General features: G+C 43.1%; 1 protein-coding gene across 9 annotated transcripts in view; it reads left to right on the forward strand.

Moving 5' to 3' along the window:
- Window positions 1-19,573, forward strand: part of RB1CC1 (RB1 inducible coiled-coil 1) — a 666,167-nt gene that overhangs the window by 301,496 nt on the left and 345,098 nt on the right. For all 9 annotated transcript variants that reach the window (XM_085605628.1, XM_085605635.1, XM_085605627.1 and 6 more), the window contains one exon: window positions 6,998-7,101. In XM_085605628.1, the coding sequence (XP_085461754.1) occupies window positions 6,998-7,101 (104 nt within the window). The remainder of the gene's footprint in view (window positions 1-6,997; window positions 7,102-19,573) is intronic.

The raw sequence follows: 19,573 nt of genomic DNA on the forward strand, positions 1-19,573 counted from the left end.
CATAAAACACATTGAATGCCTTGTCAGTAGTAGTAAGGGCTACATAAATGTAATTACAGTACAATACTACAAGCTCATGTGACCTCATGTGAATTCCAGAGATAAGAATGAATTTTAAATGAAGAGATTGATCTTCCCAAAATACTACTTGATATGAAACATTATTTGCTAGAGAAAAGTTAATTACCATTCACTATGATTCTCCACTGTTGGTACCTTTGACAGGTTCAAGTGCAATCCACTCTTCTCAGTGGTTGAACTTTGTTAGTGATGAGTACACTTTGAACACTTTTAATGTGACATGGCCTCTTTGTAAAACATTTTAAAGATCATTGAATCACACACTTCTGTGAAAAGGTGAACAATATGTAGATGGGCTACCAAAAGAATATTTTGAAATTCGGTAGAAAGAGTGTGCTTTCTTTACTTTCTCATCCCTAAAAGAAGAACAAAACACTAAGACTGATCTTGTACCTCAGAGTGCTAAACTGCTACAATACCTCTAACCACTTGAGGATGGCTACCTTATCAGAAGTCATCCCACTGTTACCTCAGGGAGACTATTTGGCTACACTCTGCTTAGAGGATTCCTATTTCAAATTCCATGACATCAGGCCAGTACCTTACATTTTTGGTAGGTGTTGTAAGAAAACAGGCTTTTTGCAGTTGTCCCTCCCTTTTGGCCCCAATTTCGACTATTAAATGCTAGTTTTAGACTCTTTCAGTGCACTGAAGCTTGCTAACCAGGCCACAGACTCCCTCCCTAACATATACTGACTAACTAGGGGGAAGTATTACGAAGCTTAAGGGATCTGTATCGTGAGGAAGGCCTTCGACCCTGTTGGGCGATATAAGAGGCTGAAACATGTTGGTACAAGCAGACAGGGTAATGGAGTCTTAGGTTCTCACATATACCCATTTAAAATGAGTTTTCAATCCTGCCAAGAGGGACCCATAATAAATATATTGGCTGGTGTCCCCTTAGGCAGTTTTAAATGTATTTATTCTCTGCACTTGGGATCCCTAGTTTGAAATAATTTTGTTTCACAATCCTTTTACGTAAATAGTAGCACTCCAACCTGAGCACTGGATTGCGCCCTAGGAAGAAGCATGCCACTATCTAGTGGGTGAGGGCAATCTTAAAAACCCATAGGGTTTTCCCTAATTGACTCAAGGGGTGCCAATTAGTTTGGGTATTTGTGGCCAGGAAACGCATTTGGCCTTTCTTTTGTTTTTCCCCCCTTTTCATGGTCTCCTCCCATGTGGATGTGTAGTTTAATCTAATTTGGTGTCCTTCTCATTGTGTGAGTTTTAGCAAATTTCCCTCCTGTCCTGGTGCCAACTGGGCATTGCATTTTCCATGGTCTAGGGGAAGCCGGGGTCACATTTCAAAGGCGGCAAGGGCTTTGATAGTCTATCTAGCCATCCTGCTGCAGGAGGTATGAACACCTTCCTCCCAAGCGGGCGTTGTTTCTGACCTCTGAGAGCGTGAGCTCTCTCCTACAGGGGGTCAAAAACTCTTTTGGTTTGGCAGGCTAAACAATACTAGTCAGCCAGCATACTAGAGGACTAGTAGTTTGCATGGGGCACCTCTCAGGTGCTCTCTGGGTGCATGTCATAATAAATGTAGTACTGGCATCAATGCAAATTTATTCAGACAACGTGTTTGATACCAAACGTGAAAACACATGAACCCACGGGTCCAGGTAAGCAGTCAAGAGAAATAGTGTAAGCCACAATAACCAACAACAAACAGGACAAAAATGGGAATATCCCTTTTAAAGTACAACTCCCCTCACACACCCGGAGGTGTCATGTTTCATCATAGGGGTGCCTCCTCGTGTTGGGACCTAGAGCCGGCACAGGCTACAACCTCCTCTCTACGAGGAGGGAGCTCAGGGATGTTTTGTTTTATGGCACATGGGTTCTTTGTGTTTCCATAATTTAAAGTGGGGACAGCGGCGGTGCGTCCATTGGGGCGTAGCCCCCCCCCCCCGCCCGCAGCCGCCCGCAGCTCCCTCGGCGTCTGAATTTAAGTAAACTCTCAGTTTACTTAAATTCAGAGACAGCGAAGGAGAACAACTGACAATTATGTTAGTCAGCATGACGTCAGACCACCCGTGGGCGGTCCGGCGTCATGTTGACTGACATGCAGTCAGACCGTCACCAGGGGCATGGAGCAGCACAATGCACAAGTGCGCATGAGTGGGGACGGAGTGCGAATTTTCGCACCGTGCCCAGTCATGCGCACTTGTGTTTGCAGTTCTGGCGCATGCCCATTAGGAGAGCGAGGGTTGAGCAAAGACTCAAACCTCGGTCTCCTAATGGGCAGGCGGGCGGAGTGTAACACGTGCCCCCAGCCAATCCTGGCGCTGCCAGCATCGCCAGGATTGGCTGAGAGGGCTTTGCACGCCCACTTGCAAGCAGTCAGTGATGTGTGCGTGGCTGTTCCCGAGTGTAGGCGGCTAGGCGCCAATGCGCCAACGGACCCGAGGCAGCAGACCTGCTCAGGTAGTATTTATTAATTTTATTTCAAAACTCCCCCCCCCCCCCCACCTCCGCGATACACCCCTTCCCCCCGCGACACCCCACACCCCGCGAGCCGTAACTGTTCGGACCCTAGACCTCTTCGGCGGGGCCATGGAAACAGTAAACAAAATGGACTGATGCAAGAGCAACCTTACACGTGCCTGCGAGGGGTCTCACGCCATGCATGAGACCTCCATCCCATCCTGGCTTGTTATACCACTTCAGTTTGCATGCTGGATTTTTTAGCCCATACCTTTGATGATAAACGTGAAAATACAAGTCCCAGAATGCAAGATTCCTGTGGCTAAAAGGGCATGGCTGTCCTAAGATGTTGCACATTGAATAGGCCCACTTGGCGCACTGTGACAGTTTTGATGTTGCTTTGCTAGACTAAAGAACGGATACATCAATTTGCCTTGCTGTGTAACTTGTGTTAAATGTTGGTAACCCGTATCTCTCGTCTGCTTTGCGCAATCATTCGAGGTGCTGCAGATCCTCCTTGCCTCTGTAGATACCGCATCAGTACTATAGACATGCCCAGAGCTGTCTGCTTGCTATCACAGTCAGGTCATAGTATAGATTTATTTTACCGGTTTATTTTATCGGTAAGATTGCTAAGTGAGTTGTTGCATGTGTTCAGAGAGGCATGTATAACCGGCAGATCACGCGTTACAAAACTGTTAAAGTAGCTGTATGAGGTATTCACCCACTGCAAAACCTGAAAGGCAACTGAAACTTGTATTATTTTAAGGTTGGTTAAAGTGGTTATTTTTGACAAGTATCAATCCTTATTATAAAGTGCAATGAATGACTCAGTGAGTTGAACACTTGCCGATTGAACCTTCCGTACCTTATAGCTCACGAGTGCCAATCTGAGCCTTCAAACTTCCCCAGGGAAAAAAATTGAATACCATTAAATTAGACAAAAGGTGCACGCGTTATTACAGAAGAGGCGTATAGAGAAGTTATTGTGTTCTACATATATGGTTATTATTAAAATAATGACACACCTATAGAGACATTTCTAAAGCACTTGCATAAATCTTCATATGAGAACTTGATAAAGTAAAAAAAACACTTTCAAATGTCATTTTATTTCTTCGCACTTTATGAAGTAACAAGCTGACAACGCTTCACTGAGTACAGACCGGGAAGGAGCATGTTGCGGTTCTCTCGGCCACACTTCCCTAATAGGTGATGCCGGCTTCGGGAAGAAGGCAGCTCCGCATTTCACCAAACATAGAAAACGCTCACACGCTGCATGAACTTCCTCAGACATCTGTTGCCATTGGCTGCTCTCATTGGAAGGCATCACCAGGGGCTTCCGCAGTGTAATTCAAGGCGACAGCCAGGAAGTGTCACCAAGAGGTCTGGGAAACACGCCGGTGCCGTGGCTGGTGGGAGCATGAGTCCAAGGAGGAGATATGAGAGATATGTAATTTGACTCACAGGCGCTTCTCTCAGGCGCAAGAAGGGAGGGAGGTGGAGCAAGGCAAAGAAGCAAAGCACATTTCAAAAGGGGTTGGGTGACGAGGTATTTTGTGCATCTGATTTTTGCCCACCCTTGTGTTGCGTAATTATTCCACACACTTCAGATGACAATTGGCTGAGTTGCTATAGATGATGTTTTGAACGCCTTCACAATTGCTTATTAACCTTCCTGCTTTCTCAAATTTGCTTGAAAATGCACCATTTGTCCACTCTTTTTTCTGCGTAGGTTTTTCCGGCTCGCTTGCTACGCTCGCTTGTTGCACTGCATTAGGACAATAATTTTACGCCTCACCACTTTCAAATGTCACCAGCCGCCCCTGAGTGGGGAGTGTACCCATGCTGGTCCTTAAACCTCCTCTTCGTGTGTGTGTTTGATACCAAAGGCCAGTATTTTCATTGAAGTCGTTATGTAGCTTGGTAACTCGTGCTGACCATTGCCCAGCGCATGTCTTACGATGGCTTCCCTGATCACTTGCAATATCTAGTAATAGAGCGATACACCACAGGGGCACATCTGCTCCTGCAGATATGTCCTCACATTTACTATTATGCACACTGCCTTAGGACTCCAACGCTTGCTGTAGGGGTGACTTACATATAGTACATGCAGTGCACTTAGCATTGACTCAGGGTGAGTGTGCCAAGTCATGTTTTCAGAATGGTTTGCAACATTTCACGCAGCCTGCAATGGCAGTCTACATGCAATTTGTGTGTGGGTCCCTTAGGGAGGCATGCAACGTGCTGTAGCCCATAGGGACCCACTTTAGTACCCACGGCCTAGGTACCATACTAGGGACTTATTGGTGTGCTAAAGTCATTGCCAATTGGATTACAATTAGACTTTAACTTGTTTTATGGGACAGAGCAGTGGCACAAAGGTCTGGTTAGCAGGCCTCAGTGCACTGTCAGTGTTGGGAACTGGCATGTTTTAGTAAAAAATGGGGCAGCAAGGTGGGGCAAGTGCAACAAAATTCCAGTTTTCAGCAGAGTACAACAGTGGAACAATTAGAAGTTGATACTGGACAGATCATTTCTCGATAATTCCTGGCAAATGACCATCACCACAGACGTGTTCAGGAGCGCATGTGAATGCCCTCATTGTAATGAAGTCAATGGTCTCCTCAAGAAGAATTCCACTAAATGAGCGTGCTAGAGCTGATGACAGTAAGATTAGCTCTTCAAGCTTTCTAAACAACGCTTAGCGACAAAGAGGTCCTGGTTTGTCAAGACATCTCCACCATGTACTATGTACAAAAACAGGGGGTGAGGAAGCACATACACATACTCCCCAACTTTCCAGGATAGCTAGATTTGACACTGGGTGATCAGTCATCAGATAGATTTACTAGTACATAATCTCCCAGTGATGGACAACAACTTAGCTTATCTGCTGAGTAGCAAACTTAAGAATGGGGGATCAACTCTCATGTTTTGAATATATTCTAAGGTAGAAAGGCACCAAAGGTGGGTCTGTTTGCGACCCACTTGAACATTCTATATTACAACCACATGGCACTCAACCTTGTGGTCCAGCAACTGTGGTCCTAAAATGTGTTTTTTTTACGCATCCTGACTACTCTTTGCAAATCATAAAAGAAGATAGAAAGCTTACTACTTGAACATGTTGCTCAGAAAAATGAAATCTTTGTCCACTGTGAAAATCGTTATATCAATCCCTTAATTGCACCTTGTTATGCTATCTATTACACCTACAAAGAGCAGGACTTGCCTACCTATCTGTGCAGGTTTATTTAGCAGCAATTATTACCACCAAAATAGAGAACATCAATCTATTTTTAAAATTCAAGACATTAAGGCCTTTATGGAAGGTCTTAAAATGGTCATCCTTTCTAGACTGTCACCTGTTCCTTCCAGGACCTTAACATTGTTCTCACTAGGTTCATGGAGGCACGCTTTGAGCCTCTGGAATCGTGTCCACTACAGTTTGTCTTTTTCTTGTGGTAATTACCTCTCTAAGAAGACTTAGTGGGCTTCGAATTTAGCCAGTTGATGAATCCATTGTACAGGTACATAAGGACAGTATTGTGCTATCCACAGTAGTTCCACATTTTTGTTACCTCATTGACTACCACAGCCTCAGTTGAAAGCAGAAAAAGTTGCACACATATTATCTGTCTGTGTGGCCATCATGTACTATCGTGACTGCACTCAGTCCATTAAGAAAACTAAACAGTTATTGTTGCTTTTGCACAGCCCCATATTGACAGCTCCATCTTAAAGGCAGGTGAAACAAGGAGGATTGTTAGATACATTTAGCTTTAACCATATACTTGCTGTATACCATAGCAATGACACATTTCATGCACACAAATGCCTCCACATTTACGCTTTTAGTTAAAATTCAAATGTCAGACAAGGCTGTTACATGAAGTTTCATCCATACACTTTCTAATCACTACTGTGTGGATACTTACACTGACCAGGAAGCACTTGTTGAGAAAACAGTATTTTAACATTGTTCCAAACATCTTCCACAGCTGCTCCCAAGCCACTGCTAAAGGAATTTGTGTACTGCTTTTCAGTCTATGCACAGCCTGTGATCTACAGCCACACATGATTCAAACCCACTTGTAACATTGCAGCCTGTAATATTGAGCTGGGTCTGTGTCCTGGTGCATTGTGGTTTTGAGGGCTGTTGCCACAAATCTTATCTAAACTGCCATTACCCTCCCCCTCCCAAAAAAAAGGAAAAAACTCAGAGCCCTAAACTAGAAGACAGTAGTGTGAATCTACAGCACTACAGGATGCACATCAATTGTTTTAGGTAAGTAATGTTTTCCATATTCCCTTGGTTCAAACCAGGAAATCATTATAAGGAGCCGGTCATTGGTATCAGTGTGTAGTACCCTTTGACTGATGCAAATCCTCATTTTTAATTTCTAACATCTTTAAGTAATGCTGTCAGTAGTACTTGCTGAAGCAATGCATGAATTAAAATACATTCTCATTTACACAGACTCGAAAGCCTCGAAAGTTTGACAGTGAGCTTCCAGATATCTCGTTAGCAGATTTGCAGTTTCTGCAGTCTCTTTGTCCTCCAGAAGTGCAGCTATTTCTCAGGTAAATTTGATATTATTTCAATTAAAAGATTGCTGGCGCTTTTCTGCCTTTTTATTTGCATCCAGTGATAAAAAGAAAAATAGTTTTTAATTGTCCTAATCAAAATAAACTGTTCAAGGTATTTCTCATCACAGATATCTTGCTCTTTTTCCAGAAATAGGAGTTGAAAACACATTTCATCTTTGGGCAGGCTCAATAATTGTTGACAATGGGTACACTGTTTCATTTCCTCAAAAATGCTTGCTAGTGTTTTTTCAAATTGGATTGATTAATTGAGCCAATCAAATGCAACTTGAAAATAATTTGTGAACCACACTTTTATTCAGGTTGTCATCATATAACACTTTTGTTAATGGATTTTGTATGTAAATGCTTTTTAAGAAAATATTGCAATACAATCCTATTTAAAGTAGCGTCCTGTATAGTTAGACAGAAAACATTTGATTAATAATAATTTAGATTTTTCACAGCCTGATGGGCAGAAAATCTGGATTTTATTAAAGACACAGAGGCTAATATTATGCAAATTCTCCTTTATTGCCACAGCTCAGCAGTAACAATGAAGAGAACATAGAACTTGTGAACATCCTGGAAAATAGTATAAAGTCCATGAGCACATAGCTATCATCCTTCTTTGTTCAAAGCTGCGAATCCAAGAAAAAGGTCAGTACTTCCAAAATGACGTTGAAGGAATCATTCCATTAATCCAAAATGAAGAGATTCTATTCTGAAAGAAAGAAGTGAAAAGGTTAAAGCTACAAAAAAACCCTTAGTGAGGGATAGTTAGAGGAGGGATAATATTAGCCTCCGTGTCTTTAATAAAATCCAGATTTTCTGCCCATCAGGCTGTGAAAAATCTATATTTTATGGCATGACACGGAGGCCAACATTATGCAAGTTTAAAGTGAATTGAGAACATTGTCAATCACATTATTGATAGGTCTCAAATAACACTTTTTTAACATATTCTCATTAGACCAGTCAGCTGCTCTTAGAATATTTTGTAGCCCAAAGCATAAAAGCTTTAGAAGCAAAAGCACCTCTAAGAGAATGTGCGCCGAAAATAGAAGTATCGACACCACAGTCGCGCATCACTTCTTTAACCCATCTCGCGAGAGTGGGAGAAGAAACTGGTTTATGAGGAGAACTATAGGAGATCAGAAGTTGTGTATCAGTTTCTCTTATGCAAAAAGTTATTTTTTCATATTCTTTAAGACATTTGACAACACACAAACTTTCGTTCTAAGGAAAGAAAGGATAGAAAATAGAGGAAGACCTAGTTTTGGTCCTTTTTTTAAGATAAAAACAAACTCCCTCTGGTTGATAAGCTCTGCTAGAAACATCCAAAGCTTTAACATCTGATGTACGTCTAAATGAGACCAAACAAAGTAAGACAGTAAGCTTGTAAGAAATAAGTTTGAGAGAGAGGGAAGTATTATCTCCCCAGGAGGAGATAATATGTAGAATATTTCTCACGTCCCATAATGCTGTGTATTTTGGAGTTGGGGGATTGAGAACCCGCATGCTTCTCATAATCTTTTTAGTTAAGAGAAATTGGGCAACAGAAACACCATCGATTAGAGAGTGACCTGCAGCTATTGCTGACCTATAGACATTAACAGTTCTATAACTGAGTCCAGAGGCAAATTTCTCCGATAAGAAATTGAGTACGTGAACTAAATCAGCTGAAACGGGATCGTATTGTTGTTGAAGACACCAGTGAACCCATTTGTTCCATGCCAATCGATATGCCTTCCTAGTTCCAGGCGCCCACGATTCAGATATGAGTCTGAAAGCATCGAGCGAAAGGCCAGGGATCTCCCACTGTCGCCTGAAATCTTCCATGCCGTGAGGACTAGGTTTCCCTGCTCTAGGAGGGGATGGGATTCGCCTTGAGGACCTAGAAGAAGACGACCGAAAGACGGGATTAGGATTGGGAAGTCTATGGCCATCTCCAAGATGACCGGGAACCATGCTTGAGACCTCCAAAGGGGGGTTATTACCACCATGCTTTGAAGATATCGGCGAGCGTGTAAGAGAAGACGTGGAAGCATTACAAAGGGCGGGAAGGCATATGGGCTTAAGCCTTGCCAGTTCTGGAGGAAAGCATCCACTCCTGATGATTGAGGGTCCGGCCTCCAACTGAAAAATTCCATCATCTGAGTATTTAATCTGTCTGTGAAGAGGTCCATCTGGAAGGGGCCCCATTGGTCTTGAATGATCAAGAATATCCGTCTGTTCAACTTCCAGTTGCTCGAGTCCCTGAAGTTTCTCGAGAACCAGTCTGCTACGCCGTTGCTCAAGCCTGGGATGTGTTCTGCCGTGACCGACAAACCTTTGTTCAAACAATAGTCCCAGAAAACCTTTGCTATTTCGCTCAGACCTTTTGAACGGGGTCCCCCCCATCTTGTTGACGTATTTTACCGCAGAGACATTGTCCATGCGGAGCATTATAGAGCATTTGATCGAATTCTTTGAAAAACTTCGAACCGCAAAGGGACCGGCTAAAAGTTCCTGGCAGTTGATATGTAGATTCTTCTCCTTTGTTGTCCATCGCCCCCCTGTGGAAAGGTTGGCGCAAGTTGCACCCCAGCCCTCTAGACTCACATCCGACTCTATTATCAGGTCTGGGGTTTCCCCGAAGATGGCTTTGCCATTCCATGCTTCTGCATTCCTCAACCACCAAAAGAGTTCTTTCCTCGATTCTTCGTCTAAGTCAGTCATCTGGGAGTAGGACAGACTCGATTTCAAGGCTTTCGCCTTGAGTCTCTGAAGGTCTCTGTAATGAAGAGGGCCCGGGAATATTGCTTGAATGGTTGAGGAGAGGAGACCCAGAATTCTCGCTAGAAGTCTCAATGGGAAATATGTCAGGGAAAGAATCTTTCTTAGTTCCTTTTTGAGTTTCTTTAATTTCTCCCTTGGTAACTTTAATTCTCCCGATATTGTGTTTACCATGAATCCCAAGAATTGGGTTTCTTGAGAGGGGATAGTGCATGATTTTGTTTGTATTTATAATAAAGCCTAGATGCTCCAGAAGGTAAATAGTAAGGTTCGTGTGTTGATAGATTTTTGTCTTGGACTGAGCCATGATAAGGATGTCGTCCAGATAGATTATTATTCTTACCCCCCTTTCCCTTAGCCATGCTACTACCGGACGCAAGACCTTGGTGAAACACCAAGGGGCTGATGACAGTCCGAAAGGAAGACTGGAAAATTCCCATAGTTTTTTCTCCCAGGTGAACTGGAGGAACTTCCTGTGAGTGGGCCAAATAGGAATTGTGAGGTAGGCGTCTTTTAAGTCTAGGCATGTTAGCCAGTCGCCTTTCCTCAAAACGTCTCTGAGGAGATGAATTCCCTCCATCTTGAAGTGGTGATAGGAAACCCAACTGTTCAGATTTTTTAAATTTATGACAGGTCTCTGTGTTTTGTCTTTCTTTTCGACCAGGAAAATATTGCTTATGAAACCTATTTCTGAGCTCTCTCTTATAGCCCCTTTGGTTAGAAGATCTTTCACTTCCTGAGCTACTATTTTTTTCTGTTCTTGTGAAAAAAATATTTCGTGTGGTATTTCCGTTTGGGAAGGGGAGTCTATAAAGTCTATTTTGTAACCTGGAACTGTTTGTAGGACCCATGGATCTTTGGTTATCAATATCCAGTTGCCAGAGAAAAGGGCTAGTCTCCCTCCCACTTTTACAGGGGTATCTGAAGGGCCTGTCGATAGACCTACCTGTTGAGAAGGCTCTGCTCGTCCTCTCGCCTCGAAACGATCTTGCTCTGAAGCATTGTCTCTGAGGGTAGAAGGAATGATTCCCGTAGAAAGATGTTTGTTGGAACCCATTTCCTCGTCCCAGAAATGGTCTTGAAGTGGGTTGTCCACGGCCGGGGAATCGACCCCGCATTCTCCCGGCCTGTCCAAAAATGTTATCTTGGAACACTTTCTTGATTTCGCGTTGTCACTTTTGTATGGAGCTAAATGCTCCAACGTATTTGGCCATATCACGTATAAAGTCCTCTCCGAATAGGAGTCCTTGAGAGGTGGGTCCTGCCTCTTTGTTAGCCAATTCAATTAGTTTGGGGTCTATTTTATGGAGTATGCCCTTTCTTCTTTCATTAGATATGGCAGTGTTAGCATTGCCAAGAAGGCAGATGGACCTTTGCACCCATTCGCGAAGTTCCTTTGTGTCAACAGGGATGCCACCAACGTAGGCGTTTTCCGCCATGTCAAAAATTTTGGTTAGAGGACCAATTAAATCAAGTAGGCAGTCTTGACATGATCGAAGGCTTTTATCTATGCCTTTTCTTGGGTCTTTGGCGCCTTTGGCTATGAATGCGACGACCTTAGGATCAAGTTCAGGTGTGAAGGCGATTTTGTCTGAGAGTGATGGCTGAGGGCATTCTGATCTTAATCTGGATCTCACTTCTTTCGGGATCTCTCTTCTTAGCCAGAAGCTAATATAGTCTGCTACGTGTTGTGACGGTAGCCATTCGGGAGATAGGGAATGTTTTATTAGCAGTGGATCGAACATATTGTCTCCAAAAGGATCAGTGATACCCATTTTCGATCCTGAGGCCTTGTTTGCCTCTTCAGGGTTATCGATTGAATTATTTTCCTGGACCTCAATGTCCAAATCAAGGGATGACGAGCATGAGAGATCTATCTCTGCCTCGTATTGGTCGTCGCTGTCCACGTGTATAGGAGTTTGTAGGCCTGTTTCTTGCCCTTCTGAGATGCCCTGGGCATCGTTCTGGTCTTCGCCTTGTAAGCGAGATCGATCCGAATTTAGTGATACCTTGGTTCTTTTAGATCTTAAATCTGATTGTTCTGTTCCAGTTCTTTTCTTTGGGACCTTCACTGTCCCTTCTTTGGGGTTTAAGTTATGTGCCCGGCTAGTAGAGGGCCATCCCCTTGTAAAAATGTCAAATTTGTTATTTATGGTTTCCTTAAATATTTTACTGATAAGGTCATTGAACGAATCCATGGCTTTATCCATGGCTTTAGAAATCATTAGGTCCAGTTTGTTTTCTAATGATGTGTCAGTGGAAGACATAATGGAAGGGGTAAAAGGATTAATAAAGAAAAGTGTTTTATTGAAAACTTGTCTTTCCCCTTTAAATCAATTAATATAGTATTGTATAAAAAATTGCAGCTTGATAGATTGTCTTCCTACCTTAATTCACTCCCTTGCCTTTTTTTTTTTTATAAAGTGGGTATAATTATTCTTAAAATATGGACCGTGCGTAGATAATTAATCTCGGTGAAAAAATTCGGTATTAATAGCCTCGATCGCGTGATAAAAGGACGAGCAACTGTTGATTTAGGAAGCTATGACAACCACGCACGTTTCTTACGTGCGTGGTTGTTGTTTAAGGACCATTCCTTTAATTTTTGGTGTTCGCAACGAGCAATGGAAGACGCGTGTCGCGGTGAGGAAAAGGAAGTTGATTGCAGTTGATCGCCGAGTAGGCGAGAGCAAGTGCAAAGACCTGAGGGGCAGAAGGCAAGGTAGATGATAAATGCGCCCGGGGGTGCGGAAAGATTCGGGTGCAGCACAGAGGCACGGGGCGGGCGTGGATCGCATCAAGCGCGTCGCTAGGCAGCGCCCGTGATCGCGTCTAGAATCATGAGAGGCGCGCATGTGTTTATGAACCCAATTTTATAAGGCGCATGGAAGAGAAAGCCAATGGAAAGGAAATTAAGCGATTAAGCATGCAAAGAAAAAGTAGTTGAAGGCTGATTTTAAGAGCAAGAGAGTAGACAAACTCATTCAGACCTCAAAGGAGACATACGTCCTAGATTAAATACGAAACAAACGCATGGTAGGGTCAATAGGACCCAGACATGCGAGGTAAAGTTAAAAGGGTTAATTATAGAGTTAAAAATACTAAATTTCTCAATAGATACATGAAAGAAAAAACAATGAATGAAATGAGAGTACTTATCTTATGAGCAGCAGCAACAAAGAAGGATGATAGCTGTGTGCTCATGGACGTTATACTATTTTCCAGAATGTTCACAAGTTCTATGTTCTCTTCATTGTTACTGCTGAGCTGTGGCAATAAAGGAGAATTTGCATAATGTTGGCCTCCGTGTCCTGCCATAAAATTAATGCCAACTCCAATTTTTATTGTAGTCAGTGTTGCTTAAACATAGTTATTGGAAGTTTTGTTCCAACGAAGGTCCTTGACATTATACCGTTGTGGTGACTTGAAATCTTCTTATTTCCAGATCTCTTTAGTTCCAAAAGTGAGACTAGAGTTCTATCTGCATATCAGATGATCTCGACGAGTGCATATACTTCATTGTATTCAATGAAGACTATAGTGTCCCAAACAGTCATATGTTTTTTAAATAGTAATTATTATATTAGTTGATACTATTGCCATCTGGTAAGATCGATAATCTTACCCATTTTTAATCGTTATTGTCTCCCAATCACCCCTTTTTCTCCTCACTAAGTTTCACCCCCCCCCCCCCTTTCCTAATTGAATGGAATTGCTTAGTAGCAGTACTTATACTGGACTGATAATGCTTGCACAACACAATTTTGGAATGCAGTGAGGCTTTGTGGGCTTCTATCCATCAGTAAGTTTTTGTGTGAATTGTTCATTTTTCCCCATTTTCATTTACTCTTTATTGATGTATACAAACATACAACACATAAACAAGTGATGCTCCTGTATCTGTTGAGTGTATGAATACAACAAACTTTTACCAGGAAAAAGATCTAAACAGTGGACCACATTAATTCCTACTTTTTGTTTCTTGTTCTAAGCATTCTAATGTGACCATTTGTCCAAACACATATTATACTCAATTATACCTCAAGGTGCCCTTTTTAAAAGCTATCCAGAATCTAAGTACATTTTCCTCTGACCTTTGGCTTTGGTATTGGATGTCTGATTGCTATAAATATATAACAGCCTCACGTGTGGGACTACATACACATTCTCTGCCATCTAATGTTGGGTCAGACGTTTGCGTTTTGTTTTTCTTTAAAGAAGTTTGAGTCACAAGACCTGTTGCGACTCCTCTCTTTTCTCAGAATGCATCAGCATAACTGATCCACCTTAGATTGTTTTTTTTCCGCCATTGGTCTCAGAAGCTCTGCAAGCTGTTGCGAAGTCGAAGGATCAAAAAATTAGAACATGCTTTAATGGCTCTTTTTTTTAGGGCCATCGAAATAGGTGAAAAAAAACAATCTCTTGCATTGAAAGACTTCAAACCTTTTTACTGTTTTTTTTTGTTGAGTCTTCTTGATGGGGACATAATCACGTTGACAGTTTGGTCGATCACATCATGACTGATCTTGGGAACGCACCAGGACTCAAGTATGGAAAAACCCCTTCTCACGTCTGTCCACTATATCATGTGAAATACATTTGGTCTGACTGACACAAAGTGTGCAACTTGTGCCTTTTCCCCTGAGAGCAAGGAGTACATCTGTGTGGTTTGCCTCTTGTTCCAATGTAAAGAGACTCCAAAACAACGATGAGACAGATGCTAAGTGCATTACAAAATGCAGAGCGAAAATCTCACAAATTCACCTGATAACTGTGTATCAAAGACATTAGAGATGCACACCTCAAGGAGGAGGCTTGTCTGTCAACCAGTCAATTCCAACAAGAAGAGCCTGAGGCCTTCTCACCCAAAATTCCGACGTCAAGGCAGTGATAGAAGTCGTCGAAACATCACAGCAACAGCATGTGTCAAAAACAAAGTCTACGTCTTGTGCTTCAGTGGTGTACTAATGCCAGTCTTGAGCCCTAACTCAATTGGCTATGAAGCCAGAACACTCCTCCTGCTGCAGTCGGGTGTATAGCCCAGAGCAAAAGCCTAAGCAGCTAAAAACGTTGAGGCGGGCTCATCCAGATATGAGCTTGACGTTGAGTCACCTAAAGGGCACTGACCTTGAACATGCTCCGGTAACACCAAAGAGCGTTGACAAAACATTAAAGCCCCAGAAGTATCATCGAGTCTGAAATGATTTCCACCTTTGAGGCCAAAACCCTCAACACCTCGACAAGCCGCCGAGTCGAAGTCAAAGACTGCAACTTTGACCCCAAAACCGAACTCGAAGTCTCGACCACCAGCTAAATTGCAGGCTTCAGTGGGCTCAAAATTGAAATGACTTGCCGATATACTTGATAAGCATCAGAACACTTTATCCACACACCAGGAGAATTATCACCTATCCCCCAGCACCAGGACTCCTCACAGTGTTTAAGAAGAGACCTGTGGCTGCGGAGCAGCAGCCCGGTTCACTTTCTTACATCCACCCACACAGTCCCAAGAGGTCTAGGAACATAGCCACTAGCCCCCTTTGCTTCCCACCATTCCTTAGTTCGCTTTCCGCATTACCTCTTCCTTTATCATCTCATTTTCCACATCCAGATACTGAAGACACTGATTCTAATCGGGGGAAGTCCTTCTTATCCTGAAGATACTTGGAAAGACACGTGGGGGAGAGAGGGTCCTTAGCATGACTATATTGTGCATCTGAAGGACAGTCTGGCCATTGAGCCATACCCTGTGAAACCTTAACCGCCAGATGATACAATATCAAGTAGTCATTCAGCCAGTATTCTTGCATTATCAATGAAAATTCCACATTGTGAAGGAAGAGGATGATTTCCTTTTTGAAACAATCTCTAAGACAAAAAGTTCTGTAACCTATCTCTCCATGCCCAAGGATTTGTGAAAGCCCATAACAGCCACCTTTAAAGAGCCCTTTAAGGCGTTGGTGGTAACACCCCACTTAGTGAGAAAGTGCAAGTCTGCCCACCCCCACCCCCTCCGGATCCGCAAGCAAACGTTAGAGAAGTTGTTTTATTTGACTCACTCGTCCTATATATAGCATGCCAAAGGGCTTCTGGACAATAAACAGGTGATTGTCCTCCTCCCAATAAGGAGTCCTAAATAATAGATACTGTTCAGAAAAGGGTGATTTTCGGTACTGCTACTCATTGGCAGACTTACAAATGCAGTTGGTCTTCTATCAAGGCACGCTAGTTATCACTGGGAGGCTTTAGAAGAGCTCCTTAAGCACCTCCCTGAAGAACACAGAAAAAGAGGGGGGGGGGGTCTGGTTGCTGAAGGGAAGACCATTAGCAATGCCACCGATAGGTGTACCCTACATACGGCTGACACAGCAGATTAATGGCAGCATATTCATATAAGGCATTTATTAGTTTAAGATGTCAGGGTTTCAACCAGAGGTACAACAACACCTCTGACAGTTGCCATTTGATGGGAAGCGTTGTTTCGGTCCACAAGCCTATCAAATGCTAATAAAAAGATAAAAAGAAAATATTGAAATTCTAAAATTAATTGGCTCCTTACAATCCTGTTCAGTAAAACCTCCTTTTTGTGAGCCTTAAAACAGGTGTGGAAAAAAACAAGGGGGCCCCATCCAGTTAACCTCCATTTCAGTTATACCAACCCCAGTACCAGGGACCTCAGCAGGGCAAAGCTTCTATTGTGGTAACTACAAAGACTGAAATTGAAGTGGTCCTTCAATGGCCTCCTCTACAAATAAGCAGTGACTCAGTTTCTCCTGTTATTTTTCTTCGAATGAGTTTGAGTCAGAAGACCTGCTGTGACACCTCCTTCGTCTCGGAATGCATCAGCATAACAGCTCCACCTTAGATGGTTCTAAAGCTGAAAGGGCAAGTAGTGTATGTTGAGTGATCAAGGTGTATTGAGATAGTGCTGATGTTAAGGGATGACCATGTGTTTGAATATGTGTAAACAATTGTAATCACTGCTATCTTCTGGGGAGGAGAAAGTGCACAAGTCAATGTATAGCACTACACACTATGGACAAATGGTTACAGGTAAGAAACTTTTTCTGTTCGTAGCATGTGTGGCTGTAGATACATATCCTCTGCATTGATTGTAAAACAGTCCCTCGTGAATGGCGATGGCTAGGGAGCAGATGATGCGGAGTTTTGAAACGGTGTCTTTAGTACTGTTAAGTGTGTGGTGCAGACTAAGTAGCAGTTTTAGAAATATCCATCACAGGGATATTTCCAAAGAAAGCCAGTGTGGCTGTTTTCATTCATGTAGTGTGCGCCTTTGGGGGCACTACCAATGTGTTTTGTTTTATGGTAAGCGGTTTGGATACATTTAACTATTTACCTAGCGATACCTGCTTAGGATATAGGCGAGCCATTATGACGCTTAGCAAAAGCAAAAAAAGTTGATTAGATTTTCTAAAGACTTGCTTTGTCAGTGTAGCAAATTAGCAATATTTTTCCTTCCAGAGTATGTAGCGCACTTTCCCCTACTGAGTTATGGAATGGGAAAAAGACTAGCAGCTCAATAGTTTGGGTGAAAGGAGGATGCAACCTTTGGTAAGATTTGAGGGTTAATTTGGAGGATGTCCCTATCTTTAGGCACCCGAATGTAGGGTTCTTGAATTGTGAGAGCTTGAACTCAACTGAGTGAAGTGATTGCGATTAGCAATGCCACTTTCCAAGATAGGAACTGTAATGGACATGAGTGAAAGGGTTCAAAGAAGGACCCCAAAGAGACGTGCAAGTGCAATAATTAAGTTCCATGCGGGTGCAGGAGATGTTTTTGGAGGGACAGTCTGTTTTAAACATTCCGAGAATGCTTTAATGACTGACATTGAAGATTGATGCATGGTGTCTGTTTTGTAGGTATGATGCAATTGCAGCAAGATGCAAGCAAATTGAAGTGTACGCTAATCCTGCATTGCAAAGATCTAGTAAATGAGACATTCAGTTTTTTGCTCACCATGCCACCCCAGTTTGGACCTGGCCATATGCAAATCAGTCTTGACCCTGTGCCTCATGGGAACAGTCCAGCCCGAACCGCCAAGCCAAGTCCTCCCTGGACCGGAAACATGCATCCTCGGACAGGTTTCGGGGTTTCACCCCTCATCAGCCAGGATAGCTTGAATCCAGTGGCACAGTGAGCCAACGTTTTCCGGCCTTGTGTAAAATAAGCATACATTCCTGTGGAAGATTAAGGTACCCAAACTCTTAAGTACTTGGGTACCACATCGCTAGATTAAGTTATTTGGGATCTGGGTGGCATAGTTTCTCCTGGTGTTGCATGAGAAGATGCAGGTCTATTGGGAGCTTCTTGTAAAGGTTGACTGACATTTGCAGTAGAACTGAAAGAAATGGTTTTCATTCCCACGTTAAAGCAACCAGGTTTAGAGTCATTGAGGTCTGCGCATTTTCCTGTGTACATATGGTATCGGGGAACAACTGTTAAAGCAAATGCAATTATCCCTGACCAGTTGATCCGTACAGTATTGCCCTTGTATTGAGTTGTGGGTCTCTGATGGCGACGTTTTGGCATTTTGCATTTTGTGAAGTGGCAAAGAGGTATTGCGGGCAGGGAAACAGTGCCTGGGAGTTAATTTCCTGGGACACAGTCATTGAGCCGGCCCTGGACGTGTGTGTCCCCAGGGTCTTTCAAGGCTCAGGAAGGGGGGCTGCGTGCCCCACCCCTTTTAAATATTATTGGGCCCAGAGGATGGGTTCCCCGTGGCGTTTTAAGGCTAGATAAGGGGGGCTGCACTCCCCCTCCCCTTTATTTTCTATTTGGCTTGGTGTATGAGGTCCACAGGCCTCAACAATATATAATATGCTGCATTTCCCTCTCCTACTGACACCCCGACTCCCCTTTATCAGGCTTAGCCCATCATGGGGAATTTTGTTAGCAAGTGGGTGTGCTTGCCTTTTGTTTTTCTTTTTTAGATTTTGCCTCTTATTTGCTGAGAATTTGAGGCAAATGTGTAAAAAAAAATGTTTTTGGAGCCAGGGGTGCCTCCAGGACCCCCTCACCAGGCCTAAAATGCCACCTTATATCTTTTTTTAAACTTTATTCTAGGATTTTAGACTTAGTACCAAATCCTAAGATGCCTGCCACCATATTGTTGTTGATGTGCTGGTAGCCAATCAGATCTTTTCTGAGATCTGTTTGCTCCATGGATCATCCACGGCATGAAATATCTATATTTTCGATGGATACATCTATCTGTGGATTCCTCACCTTTTGAATTACCCCAATGCTCAGCATTCCGCAGAAACTTTTCTCCTCAGCTCTCCCACGTCGGCGAGGATGTCACAATGGAACGGCTCCGCTTGTGACTACGCCTGACGTCATCGCAGCCATAAGAAGACTTCTTCGGCATGCTGACGACAGTTTCCTTTTTTCCACGGCATCGACCCTTAACGTTTTTTTACCCAGGCTCTCTATTACTGGGAGTTTATTTGTTGCTGTGTCACGACTTTGTTGCTGGATGAAGATGGCTACTCAGAGGAAGTCGGATTTCAAGCCATGCAGAGATTGTGGGGGCCAGATAACCATTACTGACCCCCATGAAGATTGTTTGTGGTGTCTCTTGTCGGACTACGACGTCGGACATACATTTCTTGCAAGCTCATGAATCTAAAGGCGCTGAAGGAGAGGGAGGCCAAATTATTCATGGCTAAG

Source organism: Triturus cristatus, chromosome 5_1 (genome assembly GCF_964204655.1).
Source record: "Triturus cristatus chromosome 5_1, aTriCri1.1, whole genome shotgun sequence".
In the NCBI taxonomy this organism is placed as follows: Eukaryota; Metazoa; Chordata; class Amphibia; order Caudata; family Salamandridae; genus Triturus; species Triturus cristatus.